This window comes from Coturnix japonica, chromosome 11, assembly GCF_054131305.1.
Source record: "Coturnix japonica strain WE chromosome 11, WE-NBRP24, whole genome shotgun sequence".
In the NCBI taxonomy this organism is placed as follows: Eukaryota; Metazoa; Chordata; class Aves; order Galliformes; family Phasianidae; genus Coturnix; species Coturnix japonica.
In genome coordinates, this window is record NC_140673.1 from 12,893,993 (window position 1) to 12,921,064 (window position 27,072).

The following is a 27,072-nucleotide window of genomic DNA, read 5'->3' on the forward strand; positions in this document are numbered from 1 at the left end:
AGAAAGCAGTAAATTGCATAATGGTCTGGAGGAGTATCCAGAAATTGTTCTGGTGTTGGCTAGGATGCTTGGATGCAAGAGATTTTCGAGGTGTAGTCTGCAGAAAGCTGCTAAAATGTTCAGTGCCTTAGTCCTTAGTTGTCATTTATAGATATGGTAAATTATTAAATATGATGTATTATGACACAGTAGCATGAGCCCTTATGAGCTGCTTATATCAAAACTGTAACTCTTGAGGGCATTTGTCACACAGATGCCAAATGAACTGGTTTTAACTCCAGTTGAGATGGTTTGCATTCTCTGACTTACCTTACTTGCATTGTGATTATGTTGAAAATGCTGGAATTTGTGATTTTTTATTTTTTTGTCATAATATCTAGAAAGGAGAAATTAAATCACAATCTTATTATATCTCAGGCTACTACTGAGATATATGTCTGAATCTACAGCTATTTTCGGGTTCAGAATGATCACCCTCAAATTTCATTTGTCTGTGTGATAGGTTTTATCTTTACAAAGGCAACAATGTAAGGTGTAAATTTAATTACCTTTTAGAAAATTACTAATTTACACTAATGACAGGGAGACCCTTTTGTGAATTACTGAATTTTACAAATGAGCAAGTGAACAAACTGAAAAGAATAATACACAACCTAATGTACGTAATCTGTTTTTTGTTGTAATTTGTTGTTCAGTGTTAGTTGTTGATGGCAGTGCATCATCTTGCACTGCACTATGAACCTTAGTAGGCATACTCAAGTATATTTTAGTAAATTCCATGCACTATAGGTAGTAGAACATTGACAGAGCAGTGTCACTGCTTCCTTTGCTGAAAAAATTGGAGGGTTATATTACTTTATTTAGTGCTGTATTTATCTTGTTTCTGTTTGAAACTGTGGATAAAGTTTTATGTATTTTGTAAACAAAAATTAGTTGAGTTCCTTAGGATTTCAGTATACAGAAATCACCAAAATTGATTTATGAAGAGATCTTTCAAAAAATGCAAATAAATTTTGTTCATAATTTTGTTTCTTTTTTGTTCTTTGTTAGTTTTATGACATTTGAGGATTTTTGATTTTTCTCTATGAAAGATAGTAGTCAGATCTCTCTCTGTAAATCTGTTGGCCTTCGTAGGAGTTAGTCATGGAAATGAAGTTATGAAGAAAAGATTTATATACTGTTCTCCATTTCTATCCAGAATGAAATACCTATGATGATTGTTAAAAGATATCATCTTTTGATTATGAAGAAAATTGCTTCAGTCAGATAAGTGTTTAAAATAATACATTGGGTCTATTTCTGAGAGTGTGTTACAGGTCGTGATACACATCCAGTATTTTTTAAGCCCATAGTGAAGTGGGTAATTGAAAGAGTAACTGTATCTTTCTGCTTCCCCAGGCTTGCAAAGAGAAAACTAAAATTACTGACTGAATTACAAGTGACCAGGTGTATTTAAACTAATTTATTCTTTCCTTTTCTGCTGCTTCATATTGCACAACCAATTAATAATTTAACATTATAATTTTTATTTATTTATATTTACATTCTTCATTGAACTACATAATTTAGTTTGAAACTAAGTAGTTTATATGCCTATCTTGACTGAAGAACGTCGCAGTATTCACATTCTCACAGAAAATATAGCCCCAGAATGTATATTCTGGTAGGTAGATGGAATGGAATTCTAACAGAAAATACTGCTTCATGCAATCTAGAAGATGTTATTGAGATGCCTTCATGCAGGTGAGCAAACTGCTTTTGAAGTTGCTAGCAAGACAAGTCCTGACTGAGAAAGTAATCTGATGAAGATGCAGCCTCACTCACCATCTAAATGTTTATATTAACCCAAGATTTGAACACATTCTGCTGTGACTGAGTTCTAGTAAAGGCAGAGGAGAACATTAAACATGTCTGTTGACTTTCCTGAACCAAGATGCCAGGGGATTCTTATTCCAAAGAAGCCTCAATAAGAGTTGTATGAGTCTTTATGAATCCACTTCTTCTGATGTTCAAATATGGTAGAGGAAGCAACCAGCAGCCCTTGATGTTAAAGAAGGTGGACTGGTAAGGAAGTTAGGCTTGTGACTGTTGACTCACAGTCTGAATAAAAGCATTCTTAAAAACCTGAGGTGTGAAGCTACTGGAAATTATCAGATCTAGTCACCAAACCTTTAGTGCTTCTGCATTAGTAAACTGAAATGCTAAAACCGTAGTACTTTAGCTTGGGTTCTAGGAGCGGTTGTGAAGTTGCTGATCATCAGTACTGTGTGTGTTTTTGTGTAGAGAGAGCAGGCAAATGAGGAAGGTTGGAAAAGAAGCTGTGTTTTATAATGATTCCTAGGCTGTTTGTGTGAGGAATGTATTATTTGGATCTTTGAGGAGTACTTTTTACATAAATCAATTTTAATGTTTTTCTGTAATTGTTTTCAAATAACTATGTAAAAGAATTGCCTAAAGGCAGACATCTCCTCATTTGTAGCAAAAGACACTATCTATCAGAAGAAAATATTTAAATCCTTCCAGCAGATTTTTGAAAATGCAGTGCCTTTGGGAAATGGGAAAGGCACACTTTTTCAGTTGCGCTACATTTGCAGTCCCAGGATTGCTGCATTTGACATGCATCTAACAGTTTGAGAATTCACAAAGTGATATAATGCCCCATACTCAAGAACAAGTGATATATCAAACCATGGTGCGTTAACAGATTTTTTTTATTAAGGCATCCTAACTTTTTTTCTGAGCTGCATTTATCTGAGATATTAGCCAGAATGGCTGATGAACCATTCCAGAAAATTTCTTCATTCTCATGCCATTAGCTTCAGCACAGTAGGAAATATGACCTATACTTTCTTTTGTCTAATCTTCTTAAGAGGATGTGAAAATTCTTTCCACTCAGGTTGTAAAGGTAAAACCTAAGATAGAAGATTTTTTTTTCTCCCTTATAGCAAAAAAATATTTATACTATTGTTGCAAATGCAAATCAGCTGATAGTGATCTAGTTCACATCTACACAAGCCTGACATTAGTAGGCCAGTGCCTGTTATATATTTAGCCACTAAATTGAATTTTCTGATATATTTGGCTCTAAATTCTGTGAAAGTTTTAGGAATCAAACTATTTAAAAAGTGTTATCAGGCAATGTATCTGAAGATCCTGGTGTATAATACCCACATATTTAGATACGTTGGGTGCTGTTATTTTAACTAGAATCCTCTTATTTCCCCCAGATTTGAATCGTATGGTTTAAAAAAAATGTATTTAATGTATATGGAAAACATTACTTAATACTTGTCACTCCTGTAATACTGAATAACTTGAAATATGTATAGTCTTAAACTCTGTAAAGTTTACCTATCTCTGTGAGGAATCTCAACTGCAGTTTGAAAGGAGGCATAAATTTGTCCTTTTTAAAGGCCATTATTTGACATTAGAAGAAATTGCAAAGATAGTCTAAACCTATTAGGTCATCACAGCTATCCTTCTATCCATATAACTTTACCATAACCCTGGTTGGTGAGGATTAAAGATTGGCCAGCTATCTTACAGCCTGAATCAAGCAGACTGCATGTAGAAATTTCTCTACTCTTGACAAATCAGTCTGTGACAGGAGAGAAAAATGTGCAGTATGATGGTTCTGTGAATCAGCCTTTCCATCAGGTTGTAAATCTGCTTGGTCTATCAAATCTATGGGAAGTGAACCTTCATATTACCACTGCTCTCTCCATCAGTTTTCGTTTAAAAAACAAACAAACAAAAAACAACCAAAAAGCTTCATGTTTAATTTTTTTTGTTTGTTTGTTTCTTTCATGTAAGTGCCAACAGCCTGAAGAGTGACTGTTGACTGTCTTTCATTTATGTCACCATACTGCAAATACTGTAAAATCCTCCATAATGAAGGTGATTGTAGCAAAATCTAGATGTAGCATGTGTGTGCCATTTCTTTGGTCTTAACAAGCCTGAGTATTTACTTAAAGCAAACCAAATTATATACTGTGAAATGTTGCCTATCTTTAAACTCTGGGTATTTTGCAACATTTGTTATGTAACCTTACAAAGGGCTTCTTTTGCTCTGTGCTGACCCCTGTAGTTTACCTATGAAGTTTTCATCCACTGTGAGGACTCTTGAGGATTCAAAATCCTTACTTTTTGAGGAAATTTAAGGTAGAGAGGAAAAAAATATTTCCTGTTAACAGCAAAGCATACAAGAAAATGCTGTGTGTTTGTAAGATGTTTATATATTTTAAATGGGAATATGTTTTATCCTATGGATTAAAAAAATATAAATGACATGTTTGCGAAATGAGGAGAAAAAGAATGCATGATTACCCTGTGTCACTTGTGGAGGTGTTGTATGAGAAAGTTTTACCTGCAGAAGAGAATGGAAGTCTGTGGTTGCACACATGCAATTTCTATAAAAAATATTAAGGTTTAGAATTGTCTCCTGAATCCTAGCAGTTTCCACATTAGTGAATTCTCTCAGGGAATGGACACGAGGAGCAGTATGTCATTCTCAAATATATAGCTGTTTCAATTTTCAGGTGAGAATAAGGGTGAGGATATCGGAGCTGTTTCTGCTAGATTGGGCTCTGGGAACTCATTTCTGGAAGTCTTGTGCTAGGCTGGTTTAACAAATCCCTTAAGGGCTTAAATTATAGGCAAATGAATGGTCTGAGTTCCACTGGGGGCTACAGTCGTATTAAAATAAAGAACTGTTAAGCAGACAGATCATGAATTAGAGTGCTCACTGTCTTTTAGGAGTGTGTTTTTACTGAGGATTCTCTAACAGTTTTAAAAATAAAATAAAAAACACTGCAAAAATGTGTTTGACTGGGACTGATGGATGCCTCCTACATGGGAAGAAGCTTTCAGGTTCATGGTGGAAATACGGCTGAACATGTTTTTCTGGAGCTGTGAATTGCAGTGCCAGTTAAATGTTTTATCTTTCTCCAAGCTTGGATACAAGGCAAACCAAAACTCTTATTTTGAATATAGAGTTCAATAGGTAATTCCTGCTCTTGTCTGCTTCAGGATGTGTTCAACATAGGATCAGATCCTCAGGTGACAGCATCAGCAAAGGTTCTACAAATCTCCTCGGTATTTTACTGTCTTTCTTCTTCCACCACAATGCTATTAGCAAGCAGTAGGGTTGGTTTTGGAGATGGTGGGAATTCACTGTGCATGGATCGATGAAGTATGCCTTGGATGAGGCCAGAATCAGTTTTAGCATGGTATCAATTCTCCACTGGCAAGGCAACAAAAAAAGAGACAAAGATTATTTGGAGATCGGATCTTAAAAGTAATGGTTAGCTTATCCTGTTGCTGCCTTTCCCTAGACAACTGCTTCATGAAGTTTCTTTAAGTCTGCTTTAATTGTGCTGGAACTGTTGGTGTGTCTAATTGCAGGATGGATCAGCATTAGCACTGTTGGGCTAATTGTTAGAGTCTCTGTGGCACTGTAAGAAAGAAATGTGTTTCTTCCGGCTTTATAGCTTTGAACTGAGAAAACTTTCTTTAATTACCATTATATTTCAGTTACCTTCAATGATTATTTATATACATTATTATTTTTATTAAATGTTTGTATTAAAAGTTTTCAGTACAAATGAAGTATAGGATCTGAATTCCTATTGTTAACTATGTGTGTTGTATGGTGCCACTGGTAAGATGGATGTAGGTGATGGAAATGTTTTGTGGGAGAATACGTAACTTAACTTGTGAACTGTATTTTTCCTGACATGAACCCAGAAGAGTTTCACTGACATTAAGACAAACAAAGGGTGTTACGTGTTTTGAAAAGGTAACTTACACAGGATAAGAGTCATGCCACATAAAAATAATTCCTTCTCTCTTATAAAGACTAGAGGTAATCCTTGATATAAGTCAAAAAGTCAGCATCACTTCTGGGAGAATAGTCCAGGTGAAAGAAGATTATTGTGTACAGGGCAAGCTATAATAAAAACTGTCAGTTCTGTCAACCCATTCTGACTAAGGTCTATAGAGGATTAAAAGGATATTGAACATCATGTACCAGCTGTCTTCTATGTGAAAGGGATCACTATTGTGGTGAATGGAAGTGTACTGGTTTAAAACACTTTTGTGACTAGGTGTGTCTGAGGAACAAGTGCTCAGGATGGCAAATGAAGCACCACTTTCAGGGACACGAAGGAGCACAAATTTTAATAAGTAACATTGAAATAGTATCATGAAATCAGATGCAAACTAGTGGTGCAAGTGCTTTATAACACCAATGTTGGAAAAACCTGTTGTCAGATACTAGAGCATATTTTATTAGCATCATCCATTAAGATAAAGGTGTACTGAACAATTATTAGAAAGTTGTAGTACAGAAGTAAAGAAGTTTCAGATAAATGGAAACAAAAAAAGAACACAGAAAACAAGAAGACAGCCATGATAGTGGGAAGAGAGGGGTTCCTGCTGTCAAGAGGGATTCAAAAGTAGATGAGAAAATACAGTCATATATAGAGACTAAGAAAGAAAGATGAATCACTGATGAACTGAATGGTTTGTAATCTATGTCCATACGATTCACTACCTCTTATGTATCTGAAAATAACCTTGTCTGTATGTGCCATTATACTGTACTTGGGTAGGAGGTTTTCTTCTCTAAAGGCTAACTCTAAACTAGCATTTTGTCCTTTCAATGGAGAGCACTTCCCTTTCATCTCCTGCTGCTGCCAGCAGCAACATCTTACCTGTTTCTGATTGTGTGGACTGCCTGTCCACACAATTTGCTGCTTCTAGTCATCTTAATGTGCAGACAGAAGTTTTTCTATTTTTCTTTGGGCCTACAGAAGGCTCAGAGGACCTTCAGCTTGTCATAGAGACAACGATGATGTGGGAAACTTTCCTTCTCTTTCTTTAGATATGACATTTTCATAAAAATTTATGTAATACAGAATATTTTTGTTTTGAAGTCCTATTCCATGGCAGGCACTTTGTGCTGGGCATTTCTAAATATGCTATTCTATTTATGAAAAAAGTCAGTTCTTGAAACACAAGTGCTAGAAGTCATAGGTGCATGAGACACTTTTTACATTATTTTCTTGCGATTCCTCTTCCTTGCAGTCTGTAAGTCTCTGTACCTGCTTATATATTTCCTTCTAACATGTTGTTTTCCTTATGAATTCTGTCCTGCTAGGTATATAGGTAGCCAGTAAATTGCTCCAAACCACAGGTGTGGCATTTTACTGCCTGTCTGCATCAGTCTATTAGGGCTCACTGTCTTTCCAGGATGCTATTGTTATGCATCCAGAACCACAATACCTTTTTGTACAGTCCATGTTTACTGCTTTTCTGTATGGTTTTCATTACTCTTTATATTTAGAGGCATTTTGATGTGATTATATCTGTTCTTTCTATGGTGCAAAATTATGTGCTCATAGTTGGCTCAGGGATCATTTTGTCTTCATTGTTAAAAGTGCATGTACACAGTAGAGTTCTCAGTTTTACATGTGTTAGTCTCTTTTTCTGCTTCTTGATTTTGAATGAACACAATTCCTCTAAGTCTCATTTGTTTTGGTACTCATCAAACTTTGCTATCAATTTTTATTATGTTTCAGTATTTATACCTGACAACAAAATCTCCCTGCTGCTTTGTAATCTTTCTGCTCTTCTGTACCCTGTGAAATGTAAAGGAAGACAAAAGTAGGCTCTTAACAGCCTCTTTTCATTGCAGTAGAGGAGCCTTAAGGATCTTTATCTCAGCATCTCTTAAATTAATGTACATCCAAATCTTGGAATGTGAACTGGTTTCAGATTTGTTAAATGGAGTCAGCTCTGCCATTCTCTTAGAACTGGCTAACCAAATGATGTATATACTCTCTGTGAGTGCCTAGACTATCAGGGCCATCTCTCTGACTAGCAGTTAAAGTTTTAGAAACTTCTCCAAATAGAGCTAGAAGCTCTTTCAAAATCAATGTTTGTGCTGTTGAAACTCACGTAATTGGATTAGGATTTAATATGCTTCTAAGTGTCTGCCAACAGTGACCACGATATACGTTATTTAGTTGGAATTTTTTTGATGTGACATATGAAAGTTCGAGAGGTTATCAGCAATTATCTCTTGTTAAATATTGGTCCTGAATATTTGTTTCCACTCTGGCCTTTCAGCAGGCGTGATTGTACTTAAGGTAGTATGTATTATTGCCAGTTAGTTAGAGAATTATTCACTGCAGTTTCAGGTAATGAAATAACTAAATTGCCTGTCTTTGTTTAGAAACAAAGGCATGTTAATGACTAGTGCAATCAGATATTCTGGCTTTAAAATAAAATGCTTAGAAATATTTCAACAAGTAGACAATGAAAATAAACTGAATATTAGCTTTGGCTATAGTTTCCTTCTTTTTTTCCCCTCTGTAAACAAAAATATAGAACAATTTTCTGATGTCATTATGTCCCAGAAGAAAGAATTTGGTACAAAAATTAGTCGCTACTTTATCTATTCTTATTTTCTTCTTAGTTGTTTTCTCTCTGCTTTTGTTGTTGTTGTTGTTTGTTTTTTTTAAATACAAGACACATTTCATATTCTCTTGCATTTTTTTCTTCCCCAAAGAGTTGTATTTGTTCCAGAAATTTGCAGTCTATTTGTCTATTCTATTTTTCTTTTCCTTTTCTTACTTATTTTCTTTATTACTTTGAATCTAAAATCACTACTTCTGAAGTGCTTTTTTTTTTCTTTTTTTTTTGCTTTCAGATGTTTGAAATCTACTGTTCTCGGTGTTGCTGTTCTTGCTGCTGTGGGTTGTTTTGTCTGTTGTAGTACCTATGCTATTAGAGGTGAATTGAATGAGTTTGTGTGTGAGGACACAATTTTAGGTGCCAATTCTGCACTGACAAAATTGTCATGTACAAATCCCATAGCTGATAATGTTGGGCTACTACATAAGTATCTTTCATATACGTAATTTTGTTCCTGATAGAGGTTTACAAGCATGCTCACCTTAAATCTTAAATAACCTTAGTGTTGCAATATTTTTGAAAACAAGAAGTCCAAGATGTTAAGTTCACTGGGGATATGTATAATTTAACACGCTTGAATAAGAGATGTAAATTTTGAGTTTAGATCTGTGGGAAACATGAAGTTCTGTCATGATATAATTACAGGCACGTCTGCATGGCTTTGCCAAGTAATATTGCATAAATATAAGAACATACAACATTTGCATAGTACTTTTAGGAGTTTTATATCTAACTTAATTTACCATTTTTCAGTAAGAATGAGTTGAAACAACAGCAAAGTGCTTCCAAAATGAAGAATGTTAATTTTCTTTGAGTTTCTCAGTTTGGGGTTTAGTGGTACAAAAAGTGTGTTGCCTTTTGAATGGAAACAAATGAAATGTGGCAGAACTGAAGAATGGCTTGGTTTGTAAGAGACCTTTAAGATTTATCCCACTCCAGCCCCTCTGCATGGTAGAGTTGCCACCCTCCAGCTCAGGCTGCCCAGGGCCCCATCCAACCTGGCCTTGAACTCCTTCAGGGATGAGGCCATTCATAGCTTCTCAGGGCATCTGTGCCAGAGGCTCCACACCCTATGAGTAAACAATTTTTTGCTAATATTTAAAGTAAGCTTACCCTCTTTCAGTTTAAAGCCATTTCATCTTTATTCAATGTGGATACTGACTATGAACTCTTTTCCCAGTCTGTATACGTACCTGGGATTGCCCTAATATGGCATTTTAGAACCTCACTAGGTTCCCATTGGCCCACTTTTCAAGTTTGTCCAGGTCCCTTTGGATGATATGCTGCTGCCTTATTGTGTCAGCTGCATCTCTCATCTTGATGTCACTGGAAAACTTACTGAGTGTGAACTCAGTCCCACTGTCTATGTGGTTTATACAGGTACTGAAGAGCAGTGGTCATAGAGCTGATATTTAGGGGACACAATTGTGTCTGATCTCCAGCCAAACATAGAGCCGTTGATCACAACCCCCTCCCCGCCTGTGACCATCCAACCTTCTTTATCCACTGTGAATAATCCACCCTTTAAAAACACATATCCCCAATTTAGAGATAAGGATACATAGCAGGGCAACATGAAAGACCTTGCAGAAGTGAGTGCAGCATCTTTTGAGACTAGTGTAGCTCATATTTCTGAAATAGGTTCTGTTCCATGAAGAAATAGGTGAAGCAATTGACAATAGGGTGTTCTCTGACAACCAAAAGCTATTTTTTCAACAAATCGTTTGTTATTTCAACAAATGCTGACGTAATTATTTGCAGAGATTAGCATAGATTTTGCTTTCTCTAATGCTGTGCAACTTTATGCAGTCTAGAATAGTATGACAATTTAAAAACATAACTTTATTTTGTTGGTAAGCATGTAGGTCTTCATTTATTTTTGATGGACATTAGAAGGTGATCTAGAAAAAAAAGAAAGATTTTATATGTTCTTAACATTGTTTTGAGCTAAAAACATACTAATGGAATAACCTTTTAAAATAAAAGGGGAGATTTCATAGAATGGGAAGGCAGTTAAAGAAAAGTAAAGAAATGTAATAATTAATGTTTCTTTATATGGGAATATGCATGTTGAATTGAAGCTCATTATAATTGTTGCCACATTCCCTTCATTGTGTGGTATTTTGTCTGTGATTTTTTTGAAAGGATCAGTCACTTGCAGCAATTTATGTAATAACTTTCTGGTGAATGATTCTACAATTGTATTTACACTTTTTGCCTGGCTCACCAGAATGCAGTACCTTTGCTCCTTGGTACAGCAAATGCACTCTGTAATATCTATTATGGTATGGTCAAAGCATAATTTATTGTCAAATAGAAAAATAGGTCAACATGAATGTCACTTGATGATCAACCCCCCAAGTTTAATAAAACACCTCACCAGCATGCATTTTGCACAGTGCTTGATGTTTTATTAGGACTACAGTACCTTACAGTACCTAGCTATAGCAGGAGTGTAATTACAGAGCTGTCAGGGTGATAAGTGGGATTAATGGCAGCCTGGTGCACTTTAGTCTGCAGAGTGCTCAGAGAATGGGAAGATGGTATTATTATAAGAGAAAGTCTGGACTGGCATATTCATGGCTCTCTCCCCTCCTCCCCAAAAGCATTCAAGTTGGAGTTGCCTCCCCCACTCCTTACTAAATAGCTGACATTTTCAACAGCTGTTATTTGTGAACCAGCTCAAAATTCAAAAAAGATACAATTCAACAATGATGCTTAATAGCCACAACTGGTAACCACTGTACTGCTTATCCTGCTACGTGCCGTTCTAGTCAGTTTTGACATGAGATTTTTCTACATGTAGTCTGTAGAAATGTATTTTATATTAAATGCAGCAATTTTTATACAGGGCTGTTACATTTTTAAAGGAAAGCACATTCAGGAAAGTCAAGAGAAAAAAGTCATAATGAAATCTTTTCCTTCCAATTTTTTTTTTTTTTTTGTGTGTGTGTGTGATTTTTCCACTTCTTATTTCCTTACTGCCTACATAGACAAAATGATTATCCAAGCCCTTATCAAGTCAGATATTTTTTTTCTAGTGTAACTCTTATTTTTCCAGCTTCTTATACTAGTGCTTTTCTCTATTTTCTTCTCCTTGGAATGCTTAGAGCATCTTCCTGTCTCAGTCTTTGGACGCACAAACACAAACATTTTGAGGTTCCCACCGGCCTGTCTTTTCCGGGTAAGGCATTTATAACACATGCTTGTTGTGCAGGGCAGCAGTGCATGTAACAGCCACAGCTAAATCTGCTGGTACTTGTCTGCTAGAGCCCTCTGACATCCTGGCTAGTTGAGTTAGTAACCTGCCATGCTGCTGAAACTAAGTCTGGCTTTACCACATTTCCCAGCCTTTGCCATCCATGAGACTTATTTTCCCTTAAATGTTTTCTCTGCGACTCTTTTCATATGAATAGATGTATGAGGAAAACCAAACAGTGCTACCAAAATTACCTTCAAATTCAGCCACAGTATTGCTAGTGCCGTGGTGTCTGCGATACCCATCTAGATGATAATGAATAGGAAGATGAAAGGCTAATTAATCTTTTAGTTAGCAGACTTTGCCTTTTCACGTATTCCACCCTTAACTGAAAGAAAAAAAAGCATGCCAACAAACAAAAGCAAAAGCAATGTATGTGATTGACTAAGTTAGTCCAGTTTTTCACTGCAGGTATTTCTATCTCGTTTGTTCTTTTTAATTTACTTTTCATTTCTTTGTGTGTATTGTCTCTAAGATTCTTGCAGTTAATGTGTGTGCAAATTAATTCAATAATAACAAGGTAACACTGAGTTTTTAAGCGGAAATTGTATGAATATGCTCTGTATTATTCATTTGCAGCTTATCTTCTCCACGCTCACTTGAAATCCTTATGTTGTTGGCAGCATTGGTATTCCATAACTCTGTGACACATTTTCTGTTCCTTTCTGCAGATGCTTGAAGTGCGCAGATGCCCCCTGTCAGAAGAGTTGCCCAACTAATCTGGACATCAAGTCATTCATCACAAGCATTGCAAACAAGGTAAAATCATGCTGGCAGTAGTACATAGAAGCAGAGAACAGCGGTTGCTTGTGGATTGGTTAGTGCTATTGCATTACAAAGTTTGTAAAGTTTTAAAAATGAAATAAAGTGTTTACAACTGATGCATTAAAATTCAAGTTTTAATTTTAATTACTTTTACAGAAGCTCTGCATTAATAGAGATAGCATATACTGCAAATCAGTCTCTTTGTGTCAATCTTGCTGTGAAGGTTTTGGCTTTTGGTGGTTTTAAAATGTGCTTGTATTCAAAAAAACTGAGAATTACTACATAAGAATTTGACTTTGCTCTTAACTGAGCTGTTACAGGTACAAACTTTTCTTTCATTAAAGATGTTATTATTGTTGAACAAGTTATTAAAATTTAAGTTGGCTTTGGGCAGAAATATGACATGAAGGTGGCTGTCTCAAGCAATGTTTTCTCATTTTGCTTGAAGAATTTCTGCTGAATGCAAATGTGATGTGTCATGTAGACTAGCAGGAAAATATTACAGAAATAAACTGAACTTCTTTTTTTGGAGGTATTGGGCCACTTTCTTTTACTATAGTAATAATAAAATCCTAAATATATGTAGATTTATTGTTTTACAAATGACTTTGAAATATATGAACTAGGAGTATATAAAGATGTCTGCAGAGTTAGTATAAAATATTCATTAGGCAGTCTGGAACGGCCCACAGAGGACTCAAATGTTGATGCACCTTACTTTTCAAAACTTTCTTCCAGCTGTGAAATCATTAGCTGTGTTGTGATTTGTTTATCTGAAAGAGCCTGTCTAAACTCATAATGTTTTGGGGGTGATATGAAGATTGTGGCCTCATGTTGTGCTTTGCCCCTCCTGGCTGTTGGGTGCAGCTGGAAGGGGTTGCACAGGAGGAGCTGGAGAGAAGCAAATGACAGCAGTGTGGCCATGTGTGAATTGACAGCTGCCTTGTTGGCACTGCACCTTCACAAGAAGCGTTAGGATAAGAGGAATCTAGGATACATGCATAAATTATAATGTAGAATTGATGTGATTTACAGTAATTGGCATTATGGCCAGCATCTGCAAATAGACAGTTTCCTTATAGTGTCTATACTTTGTCAGTGTGGCATTGGTTTCCATGAACGTCAGCATCTGTTTGCAACCTTGGTGTAATACGTGGCATATTGCTTGTTATCATCTCCACCAGGCATTGTGAAGCAGATCAAGTGAATGGGGAAGGTACAAAGCAGTAACAAAAGATCTAGTCTTGTAATTGTGCTGTAGTTTGTTTAGGAAGTGTAAAACAAATTTTATGAAAGTGTTTTGCCAGAGTTGTCATACTTGATCAAGGATTAATTATGCTACTGTCTTGAATAGGACAGGGTGAACTGTTGAAGATAGAATAGGGGCCTGATTATTGAAATGGGAAGGCTGGGAGTAAAAATTCAGGGAAGGCAAAATGAATATTACAGCAGAAGATATCAGAAGAACTGGCATCAGTTCTTCCTCATCCACAAATGAGAAATTTGGTGGTCCTTTTAAACTCTTATAGCCTCAGAAATGTGGTGTCCTTTTGTTACTTAGCAGTAAGGGCAAGTCATTTTAACAGCTGATTCATTCTAAATTCTGCAAATCCATTGCAGAACAGAGAAAGTCAAGGTGGGTTGACTGAAGAGTGTTAGACTTTGGCAAAGGTATACTGGAATAATAACAGAAATCTACCTTAAAGATGTGAAGTCTTTATCACGCTGCCGACAATGGGTGCATTCTTCAGGATTTTAATAGAGACAGGTTTTACTTCTAGGTGGATAGTGAGTGAGGTCAGCCCTATAGAATTTTGGCTTTTTGATAACTTGAAAGCATCTTGGAAGCTTCAGCTTCTAGGTAAGCCTCTGCTTTTGCTCTGAGCAAATGATATGATCAGTTGCTGTTTTATCAGGAAATCCTGCTTTAGAAAAGAATTGCAGTATACTGCTTTTCTCTCAGGAGACTTAACATTCCTTAAGGGAAAACCCAAGTATTTCAGATTACCAAAATGTAATTGCAGCCTTTCTTTTTTTAGACCCCATCCCTAGCAGTAGCTTCTGTATCCAGTTTAAAACTGCAGTTTTTTATAGAAGAGTATATTATGTTTTTTGTAATTGCTAGAGTTAAGGTGGAAGTTAAAAGGGAGATGCAGAAAACTGAAATGATTCACTTGAAGTCCTGGCCTTGGCAGAGCTGACATGAGAGCCTGATGGTGTGGCTGGCACTGGATTGGCCTCTCCCCCATTTCATTCTATTGGTGTAGTCTTTGAAGTACCTGCATCATCTGCTATTCGAGGAGACAGAAGATAAGAACATTTTTGGAAACCCCACTGAAATTTCTGAAAATTCTGAAAGTTTATGATGGAAATGGAGTAATTTCTCACTTCATTATACAGTAGTTCAGTGTATTTTTCTAAACTTTTATTAGAATGATCAGTCAGATATAATTCAACAGTATGCTTGCTGAATATTTTTGTATTATCTTAAAGGTTTAGTTAAATGTGTTTGAAGACAATTTTCAAAGTAAGTTTTTCTTGTTGTTTTCACCTTGAAAATATGTTTTTTTTTCTTTCATCTAATACTTTACAAACACATAAACAAAACAAAATTAGAAGGCTACGATATTTAGGTATTTGAAGTCAATATGTCTAAGAAATCCAAATGTTTTTTCTCCCACTTCTGAATCTTTCTTCTTGATTCTCTCAGGGAACTCCCTGCAAGTTACTCTTCTAGTAGTTTAGAGTAGATGCAATTCAATGAATTTCTCATCCTCCTATGTGTCTAAGCAGTAAACAGTATTGTACTGAGTTGTGTTTAAATATTGCTCATTATTAATAAACATGTAGATAGCATACTAAAAATGAATTACTTTGTTAGGAGCTGTATTGTATGCAGTTCACTTTGTTGGCAAACTGCCCAAGTAATCATAAAAGGTCAGGGATTTTTGTTCTCTAAAGCCTGCAGCTTTTTAGATGTTTACAGACCATGTACAATGTAGTCATTCCTTGCTGCTCTGCCATTAGACTCAAGGGTAGAAGAGGGAGAGGGAAGGAGTGGATGTTTCTGGGTTGAGAGGGTAATTGAGTTGCCAGGTTCAATAATTCTTGAGCATTTTAGAGAAAAGGATGTCACTTATGGTGCACTGTGTTAGGCCACAGTGACTCAGTAGAGTTGAGGCCACAACTTTCATTCTCCTTTTCCTTACAAACTAGATCACAACCCCATTTTCTAAAGGTCTAATCTGGTCTCTTTTGTCTTCCTGGTTATCCTTACTCAGTTGCAGGCTGCTTGCATGTGTATCTCTCAGACCAAATTTCAAATTCCCCGTGTATGCATTGCTACATTTGTTTTTGAACATCAGAAGGTGATGTTCTGTCCTGTTGTTATGTGCAACCTTCACACAGCAGAGTATATTTTTTGTTTTGTAATGGACAAGAACCATCTTCATTACTTTCTTTTAAAATTTAAAAAAATTAAGGGAAAAAAAAAATGCATTTGACTGTTGCAGAAGAAAAATCCCCTGCTTCATTATCTCCTCTAAAATACTACCAGCAAAGAGCTTAGGAAAATGAAGCTCCAACACCCTCTATCCTTTAGGGCAGGTACACCAAAATTTTTTTTTGTAGCATCAGGAAATCCTATAGCTCTCAGCCTAAGGGCTGACTGCCTGTCCAGCTCTCCTTTTGTTAGGCAGGAGAGTGTGCCAGAGGAAGCTGCCAGCAGCTGCTCACCAGTCTAACTTTGTACTGTGCAGTGAGTCAGTCTCAGAGTTTGTTGATACTGGGAACCTTCATGGTTGAGTAGTTGTGTTGAAAAACTGATGGTGCAGTTCAGACATAGAGATATTAAGTTGTGTTATATGACACAGATGTAAGGAGTGAGAGATTCAGCCTTTATAGTTTGAGTCTATAATCAAGAACTGGGGATGCAGTAGTATCTTTTGTGATATGGATACTCAAAGTCACGCTCTGTTCCTGCAGCCCCATGTTATAAGCTGTCATGTTTTTATCTCCAGTCTTACAGTAGCATCTTGATTCTTGATGTTGATCCAGCAATTTTCTCCTGGTTCAGGAGGACCATCTCATGTATCTGGTTAGAGCTGTCATGTCAACCATTTTCTAAAAAACCTCAGAAGTAAATATAAGCCTCTGGCAATCATTTAGAAGTAAAAAAAAAATATATATATATATAAAATATAAAATATATTATATTTATATATAATTTATATATTATATACATTGTATATAAATTATTTATATTTATATATAATATATAAGATATATATTATATATATCCTCTATTATATATATATACACACACATAATATAAATATATTACATATATTTATATTATATATATTATATTATATTTATATAATAGAGGAAAAAAATATGCCACATTACGTCTGGATAGGATGAAGTTTTTAGATTTGAGACAAACATTTATATGGAACTGAAGAAAACAAGTATTTTCAAAGGAGAAATGGAGAACCAAACGAGCTGGAGGCTAGAAGATGGATACCCATGGGGTTAAGGTAAATCCAAAGTTTGGGAGATTGAAGGATTATAGGAGAAAATGCATGTGGTGTCAACTTCAAGTGAGGAAGAAGGAAAAGTGTGTAGACAAAGGAAGACAAAAGACTATGGGATCATTAACGGAAAATGAAAGGAGAAAAGTGAAAGGGTGGTAGGACTTAGTAGTATGACAGAGAGGAACAGAATAATGGCTCTTCTGTTCTAGGGGTAAATTAACGAAGGACATCTATGTGCTATTGGAAAGACTGTAGAGGATCATGAGTTCATATGTAAAATACCATACAAGGGATACTGTTAATACAATGAAATATTGTAGAAGTCAGAAAACTGCTTGATGATTGGTAATAGTTATATACAGATATGCATCACAATTAATTTCTAAGTACTACTTTGATTCTGCAGGCTTTTGAAATTGCTGTTTTATTCAGCTTTCTCTGTTAATCTTTGTATATTTCAGGTCACTGAATACACAAAACATTTAAAAGGAAAAGTAGTAATGGCGTTAAAATGATGTACTTGAAGCAATGACTTTTCTTGAGATGTCTGTTTGTACTTAGTGTAATGGAATGGCTGACAGCTGGTTTCAGTTGCCATAGTGTAATTATGTAGAATAGACTTTTGCGATGACACTATGTCAATTAAGGAATCTCTCACATTCTAGACTACAAAGGACAAAATGACAGTACAAGATATTTCTCCCGTTCTTTTTCATAAAAAGATAGTGACACTGTGTGAAATTGCAGTCCTGTTATGATGACATAAGTCAAATGATGTGAAAGATTTCTGGATTGATTAAAAATCATCCACATTATTGTATAGAATATGTATGATTTGGTTAGCGGTTATGTTTTGTTCATTCTTCTTGAAAGATATTTTGGTGGGGAGCTGGCAGACTGGGGGCATTTCTTGTTATGTTTGAACTGGTGTGTGTCAATATGAAAAATGCTATTCATACAACAATGTACTTCAAATAGTGGTTCTTCAGCATGTGGATGTATTTTAATCCATTAGATTCTGTGTAGATTTTAAGGCCACTGTGAAGCATGAATGTGGGTAGATGGAGGTGGCATTTTCCCACATTTTTTTTGTACGCCTCTTTTTTTTTAAGCTTCTCCCAGAAGAAAAGGAGATCACTTTTTTTCATTTTTTAATATATTCACTCTATCCCATAATCCTGATGAAGTCAATGTTTTCATTTTTATTACAAAAAGCACAATAATGTGTATCTTTTCTTTCCTTATTTTATTTTTTTTGAGAAAACTGCAATGTTGAAATACCCTGATGCATAAGGAATTTATAGAAAAAGCTCTTAAATTAAATGAAAGAAAAGATGCTATAAGCATTTCCTGATAGTAAATGCAATTTCTTCTGGTCTCTCTGTATTGATCCTCTGTGTTTTAATAGTTCTTTTTTTCAAGCAAAAAACAGTCTCATTTGCATGCAAATTATATAATGTCTCCAAATGATACATGTGGAGTTCCTCCTATGCCTGGTTTCCACTGATTATTGATGTCTGTTTAAGGCTTGTTTTTGTTCCCTATTTTAGCAGTGTAGTATTTATTGACATTTTGATGCAGGAAACCACAAAACATCCCATCCAGTTAGATTAATTTATTTCTATGAAAGTGCACAGGAAAAAAATTCTACAAACAAAGGCATGAGTGGACATTTATCTCATTTAAGAATTCAGAAGCATTCTAGTTTTGTTCTAGTTTTAGACTTGCTTCCTCTGTGATGTTTGTAAGAAGCTAGCTGACTGAGTCATCTTATTACCTCAGAAGCTAAGAAAACACTCCAAACTATTAAGGTAGTTTGCATCATTCCATATGCTGGAGTAACTAAGTGATTTTAATGAAGTTTGCCTGCCTTCAAGTCTGCTCTCATGTACTGCGTGTGGTGTGTAGTTACCAGCTTGCTGTGTTTGTGCCTCGCATCTGCTTTGTGCACAGCCTAGCTAACACCCTGTTTTTCTGAAATTAAAATGATCAATAATGAATTGCATATTCTGTCTTAAACGTCGCTTGTAATTGTAATGATCACTAATATATATTTTCAATTTGGAAAAAAATATATAAGCCCAAAATGTTCATAAACTGAACGTTAAAGTTATTGCGCATATACTGGAAATGCTCATTTTTACTGCGGCAAATGATAGTTTGCAGTGGTATTACGCAGTCTATATAACACCATTTAGTGTAACTTTCTAAAATTTAATTTCTTCAGAAAAATTATTGCAAAACGTTTGTTGTTTTTTAAAATAAATTTTGATACACTGGATAATAAATCAGCACCGTGAAAGCAGAATAAATAGAGTGAAAGGATAAAGAAGTGAAGTAACTTTGAACTGAAGTCCTGCCCTTGCTTTATCCTTGTGCTGAGCATTAGAAAGGTTGCAGACAAGCTTGCTCTCAAACCACTGTGTATAGACATAATGGCAGGATTATGCCATATTCTGTGAAAAAAATGACAGTGGGAACAGCTGCTGCACTGATTGGTTTGGAAGGTGGAAGCTGGAACTGGGCGTGAGATAGGACAGTTAGGGAGCTACAGCTCTTCTACATACGTGAGTTCAGTAATGGTAAGATTGACATGGTGCCAGAAGTGAGAACTAAGTCAGCATTTCATCTTTAGAGGTTGTCCCCTTTGCACAGCTAGTGAAGTTGTACAGAAGACTTGCCCTGCTGTCAGTGTTGCCCTACTCCCAAAAGATAAGTGGAATGCTTTGAACTTCAGTTGTGACAGCCTTTTAATTAATTTATCATTAAAACTTTTCAGATGTAAGACTAGAAGAGAGATACTCTTTGATACACTTACCTGATGTCTTAATATTGCTGATGCTGCGAAGCTGAGAGGAGTGGCTGGCATGCTGGAAGGCTGTGCTGCCATTCAGTGAGATCTGGACAGACAGGAGAATTTCGTGGAGAGGAAGCTGATGAGGTTCAACGAAGGCAAACGTGGAGTCCTACACCTGGAGAAGGATAATCACATAAATCAGTACAGGTTAGGGGGCTGACCTGCTGGGAGATGAGCTCTGCAGAGCTCTGGGTGTTCTGGTGGGCAACAGGCTGGCCGTGATCCAGCAGTGTGCCTCTATGGCCAATGATATTCTGGAGTGCATTAAAAAGAGCAAGGTCAGCAGATTGAAGGAAGTGTTCTCCCCCTCTACTCTTCCCCATCTGGAGTACTGTGTCCAGCTCTGGGCTGTCCAGTTCAGTAAAGCAGTAAAGACAGAACTTTTAAAGAGAGTCCATCAGAGGTCTACAAAGATGATTAATATACTGGAATGCAGTAAGTTCTGTATGAACATGAGGAGAAATTTCTTCATGCTGACAGTCACGAAGCACTGGAACAAGCTGACCAGAGAGGTTGTGGAGTCTCTGCTGGAGATATTCAGAGCGCACAGAATCAGTTTGTGATTTTTTCCCTTTGGAGTAGAAAAGGAATGACCAGATGTATTCACGTGAGGAACAGGCATCTATTGCCATTTGAGATGGTGTCTAGGCTGCCTCTGAGTGCTGCTTCAGAAAGACATGAGTCTCCTACATTGACTATCGCCTCTGTTGTCTGCATCGCTGTGTCAGAGATATGTCCAGTGTAACTAGACTTTTGTGTTTTAGCTTATAAATTGAGTTTGTAACGTCTTTACTGGTGGCTTTTAGCAGCTCTTGCAGTCTCTGATGTATCAAAACTGGTAACATTTATCTGGCAGAGCAAAAGGTTTTGCTGATGTCTGGAATGTATGTTTATCTAATGCTTTATGTTGGAATAAATGAGAACTGGGCATAGTAATGCCTACAGGTCTCACAGGCAAAATGATTGAAAGAAATTATCCCAGAACAGTCTTGTGAAGGGTTAGAATTTCAGCGGATTTTAATGGTGTCTGAGAAAATCTATGAAAATAGAACTGGGTAGCTGTTTTGTATTTCCACTGATGTGTAAGCAAAAGTTCAGATTCAGTCTATAAGTGTGTTTCTTTAAAACTGGCATTCTTTTGGGAATTCCTAGCAGTGTCTTTAGCATCTGATTTAACTTCAAAATTTTTACATTCAGTCTTCCAATATGCCCTTTGACGACTTTGGGCTTCCTGTTTCCTAAGTCCTGTTGCCCATTGTTTGTTATATTGTCAGACGTTGATACTTCTCTTTTTACTCGTAACTGGATTCTTGCTCACTGTGGTATAGTATCCACTTCTACTAAATGCTTCTGAGTATGTTAGCTTACATGACACGCAATGGGATCGAGGCATTGGATAGGGTCTGTTGTGACTGAGTCCTTCATGTCCTTTGATTTCTGTACCTGGATTGTTCTGTATCATCTGCCCTGGGACAGAGTGATAATGAGGTTTGTTATAGGAAGTTTCACGATGGTGATGGTTACTGAAGATTGGAATGAGGAAGAAGTGGATGGAACAAGAATACATGCTGTTCTTTCATCACTCAGTTATTGTTGGTTTGGAAATAGCTGGAACAAGATCCCTGCATTGATTTCTCAGCTAATGAACTTTTGTGGAACCTCAACTGTGTGCAAATTCTAAGAAATACTGTGTTGCAGTCTTCTGAACTGCAGCAGCCTTTAAAAGAAACTCCAGTATTAATAACTCTTTTATGGGCTTCCATGGTGAGGCTTTTAAAGGGGGGTGAGAAGTAGTAAAATAAAGACAAAAACAGAGCCTACAGTTAAATAAACTTTTATATTTGCCATATAGAAGAAAGGATTATATCAAATGTTTGCTTTAATTACACCTTAATTTCAATGATATAAATGTAATAAAAGTACGGAATGTTCATCAGTAGTTCTTTCCCTGTAAATAAGACTTCGGTTCAGTTCTAAAGTTTTGTTTAATACTCCCTTTTAGGAGATTTATCAAGTGTGAAAAAAAAAGGTAAAACTTGGACACTATAAGGTTGTGAATATTCATTATTTTTTTATTTTTTTTTTTTATTATGAGAACAAAACTTACTACTTCTCATATACATCAGGAAATCATTCCTTTTCCAAAGCTGTACACTGAATACTAAGTATGTGTTAAATTGTAGATTTTACATGGAATCTTTAATCAGTCCCCTGTTTTGCTGCTTAGGGAAATGGGAAAATAAGTGTTTGTTCTTATATGCCTGTGACTGAGGAAAAAAGAGTATGACAATTCAGTAGCTCAAATCTGCAGGTAATTAAATAGGAATCACAGGTTTGGGACAATTGATGCTACTGTTCTGGTGTGATGTAGAGTCATATCTGCGGAGATAGTGTGCACAGATGTGTAGAATAAACCTTTCATTCCCTTTGTCATAAAGAACTGATAGTCTAACTAGCACTGTCTGGTCAAACCTTCAACAAAGGTTTCAACTCAGCTGCCACCTAATTAACCTAGAAATCGAGAAAGTATTTACAAGTATGTACTTTAGGTGCAGTAATCTTCTAAGGCAGATTTGCTAATCCTACAACAACCTAAGTCAGAACATGGTTATGATAATTTTGCAAGCTGAAAAGTGTTTTCTTTGCAGAATCAACAATTCTATTGACTTTTTTGCAGTACTTTTGAAATTCTGTGTAAAATGGTGCATTTAAATAATGTCAGTGTTATTTATTATATTTACCCAGTTGAAACATATTTTGCATTTCTTATTGATTTTTCTTTTCCATTATATGCAACTCTTCCTTTTTTTTTTTCTTTTTTTTTTCTCTCCAGAACTATTATGGAGCTGCCAAAATGATTTTTTCTGACAATCCACTTGGTCTGACATGTGGAATGGTGTGTCCCACATCAGACCTTTGTGTTGGTGGCTGCAATTTGTATGCAACTGAGGAGGGACCAATTAACATTGGCGGATTGCAGCAGTTTGCTACTGAGGTAGGTGGGACTTGCAAATGCCTGAAATGCTTTGTATATACCAGATAATATTGTCTAAGTGGATGCCTTTGTTAATGATTCAAAAAAATAAAATAAATTAATAAATAAATTAATAAAATAAAGACGGAAGTTAAAATAATTATCCTTTAACAGCACATTCAGAAGCTTAAAACTACTTTTTAAAATAAAACACTTAATGGTAACGTAAGGAACATCAACTGTGAACAAGAAACGCTAGAAGTTAGTTTAAATGGAAGATTTATATAAACCAGGCTAAAACATGGCTCTTACTAAAGCAGGCTGCAAAGGGAAAAAGACCAAGTGTACCTACATCTGTAGCTGCACGCTGAGTATTTGCAGCACTCTTCTGGGAATATGGTAGTTATTACAATAGAATTTAACTACTTCTCTGACTGTAATAAACCCTCCCCTTTGAAGCCTCCCACTCTGCAAGAATGCTAGGTCTGGAGGTAAAGGGAGAACTGCTCTCTCAATACAAACTGATAGAAATACTTGGCTTTCTCAGGTTCTTGATTAAAACTTTCATTTTGTTATAATGTTGCTTATGGATACGTTGCTTTGAAACGCCTTTTTGAAAGGTTTTTATTATAATTACGTATGTACAGAGCTTTGCTGTATATAATTTAATGTATGCTCTTGAAAAGTAAAAAAAGAAAAAAAAAATTAAAATTTCCCCCAAAATTGCTGTTCTCAAATAAAAGGATGAGGATCAATAAAAATAATAAGAGATATCCATGTCCAAGTATTCATTTCACTTCTCAGAAAGGGGAGTGTTTCAATAATTTCAGGTGCTACTTGTAGTACAGTAAACAAAAAGTGTCATTTATTTCTCCTTAACATATATATGCAGTGTAACATGGTTCGTACTGACAAATGTATGGCAGCTCCTGAAACTATTCTCTTGTCATTTTCCTCTTTCCCAAGTGCAGAATTAGTGTGCATTTGTATTTTCTTTTGGGCCAAGGAAAGCTTTCAGATGATTTAGACATTTTGCTGATCTATTTTGCCAATAACTGTGTAAACAAACAAATTCAAATTGGCCTGCAATAGATGTTGAAGTTCATTTGTATATATGTATGTGTCTACATATATATATATATATATATATATGTAGATGGATACATGTATATATTTGAGTTAGTAAACGTAAATGTGTATGGAGACTTTCAAGGCCAGGCTGGACCAGGCTCTGAGCAACCTGATCTAGCTGTGCATGTCCCTGTTCATTGCAGGGGAGCAAGGCTAGATGACCTTTAAAGGTCTTTTCCAGCACTAACGATTCTATGATTCTACAATTTTAGCCACAGAAGGTCATTACTTGTCACTTGATGGTAAGTTGTCTTTTCAAGGGTTTCTGCTAGGAACACACGTGTGTTGTTTAAGCTCTGTACAGATTTACATGAAGAAGGTGGAGGCTACATCTTGTTTGTTGACTTCTTTTGGAGAAGCTGTATGAAATTGGTGGCCTCAGCTGATATCTCTTTTGATCTGCATGAAGTATCTTTGTGTAAAATTTCTCATTTGATCTCCATGCAAGTGAGGAAATCTTTATAATTGGCTATGTTAAAAAAAGACATATTCATGTATCAAAATTGCTTATTTTATACAATCTATAACTAATGATCGTACCCCTTTTCTGTATCTTAAGCCATTTGACTGGTCTTATTTATAAACATATGACAAAATGCCAGTTACCTTTACAAATACTGAGAAAATGTCTTTGTAGGACAGACCAAAATAGAAATGTAAATCAATCTGGAAGTAACAGATGATATGTCTGTAAGAACAGTTTTTTATTCTGCTGTCATTTGTAGACTTCACACCTTCTTTTCAATGGCTGTGGGTCGTGATTCACCAAGCAAATATTGCTACCTGCTGCAGGTTTCTTTATCTATTTGTACATCTTTCTACTTGCCAGGAGATTGTAAAGATCCTGGAGCACCTTTTAAACCTTTCTGTTAGCTGCTGCTGAACCTTCTGTAGCCTCTGTTACTTAACTACTTATCTACTTAAATGTGCATGGGATTTGAACATACCAAAGTAAGAATCAATATAGTTTGAATCAAAGTTGTTATTTGCAGGAATGAGACTGTAGACATTGAACTGTATCTTTCTACCTATATAATGAATATTTCAATTTTATCAGTTAAGAGATTATTTTATCAATGCTTCTAATGGTTTCTATTCCACATATGTAAAAACTTAATGTTTTTTGAAAGGCAGAAAAGTTATGAAGAAAAAAAATTAAACATTTGTCAAGTAGATGATAAATATAACAGTGAAATATTACAGTTTAGGAATCAAATGCAAGTAATATCTGGTAAAACTTGATTTGTGTCTCCTATTAGGCCTAATGCTATGATTAATAGAGAGGAATTATGGCTGATAGATAATGCTATATATCTAGCATTTTTCTTGAAGAATCTTTAGAAAACTATTAAAAAAAAGCTGATTGCTAGCACAATGATTGATATGAAATGGCGGGAAGGATGAATAACTCAGAATGCCTTTCCTTGTGATGTTCCAAGTTTGTTTAAGTGATATATCAGTGTCAACAGTTCTAACAAATAAAACTGCTGTGCAGTTTTACCTAGCACTTTAACACAAATAACATTCTAGTAAATTTTACTCTCCTTACTGTTTTTGTACTGTCATACATAGTGCACTTATAGTTAGAAACAATAGGCAGTCACTTCAGTAGTAAATATTTTTTTTAGCTTTCATTCAGTTCATTTTTACGTTGAATATATGTATCATTGAAGGAAATCCAATAGTATGAGGGCTTCTGTGAATCAATTATTAGTAAAATAAAGATTTAAATGCTGAAGAAAATCATACTTGTAACTGCTAATACAGAAATTGGCCCAGATGCAGCAGATGAAGCATGTTCAGTGCTTTACCTATATGAGTAACTTAGCAAATTGTGTGATTTAGGCATGCAACATGTGGTACTGTTAATGAGAGCTGCATGATAATTCTCATGCACTGTGTAATAGTTTGTCCCACAGGGACTTATTTACTGAAAACTCCATTGTGCATAAAGCCAATTCTAGTTTTGTTTTTTGTTTCTTGTTTGTTTTTTTTTTCCCTTGGAATTAGTCTGAGGATCTTACACTTTCTGCATTACAAGAGAGAGCAATAAGGCAGCACAATGGCTAGCTAAGATAAAAGATAAAATTGCAGTAAAGCAGGAATGTAAGCTTAAAATGGAAAATATATGGGTGTTACGTATGCCCCTTTGTGCTTCTGAACAATGACTGATCATCTGTTCATACTGCAGATAAAACTCCCTAATTGTTAAATATTTGTCTTGCATATGGTAGAACAAAAAACATGGCACCTTACACCTTGTGCATTTTCCTTCTACCCTTCCATATAGCTTTGTAATTTTGTTAACCTCATTTTCAAAAGAATTTATAATCCAGTCTGAAAAAATGTGGATTTTGACAATTAAACGTTCAAATGTGAACAAAAATACTAAAGGAAATGTCCTTTATATATGTGATGTAGAATGTGTATACTGGGATGCAGTTACCACGGTAACTGTTGCATCTAGAGAATAACATGGAGTAAAAGCTCACTATTATAAATGATGAGTGTCAAGCGCAGGTTACACCTGCTGCTGCACAGGTCAAAATTATATTAATGTCTTTATCTGTCTCCTTTGCCCGAGTACTTTAGAATCAGGATACATCTCTGTTTTTGGAACACAAGTTCAGAGAAAACATACTGAGGCTGCAGTGACAATACATGTGGACTTGTGCTATATGACTGTCAGTCCCACAAAATAAACTGAAATTACTGGTTACCGGAACAAAAGTTTGTGAGGCTGTCAAAGAAAAGGAAACAAGGTCTCTTGCATTCTGCTATATTATTACTAAGAACCCCTCAAAATTTTGCTTTTCTGAAGGTATTATTCAATCTAAAGGATCTCTCGTGTTTCTGATTAATCATTCTGAAATGAGCAGCACAATCTAAATATAAAATGTATTGTTTTAATCTCTATGTACTCAAATATTAGATCATTTAGCACTGTGAGACTCATACCAGCTGCAGTTCTGTTGATTTGTTCCCCTTTGGAGATGTGTTTTGGCTGTTGTTACAGCAGAAAGCAATTGGGGAAGGAAATCTGATATTTTCTCCCATTGCTTTTACCGTTGGG

General features: G+C 35.7%; 1 protein-coding gene across 1 annotated transcript in view; it reads left to right on the top strand.

Moving 5' to 3' along the window:
• Window positions 1-27,072, top strand: part of DPYD (dihydropyrimidine dehydrogenase) — a 308,967-nt gene that overhangs the window by 61,604 nt on the left and 220,291 nt on the right. The window contains exons 4-5 of the mRNA XM_015870373.3: window positions 12,409-12,496; window positions 22,728-22,889. Of these exons, the coding sequence (XP_015725859.1) occupies window positions 12,409-12,496; window positions 22,728-22,889 (250 nt within the window). The remainder of the gene's footprint in view (window positions 1-12,408; window positions 12,497-22,727; window positions 22,890-27,072) is intronic.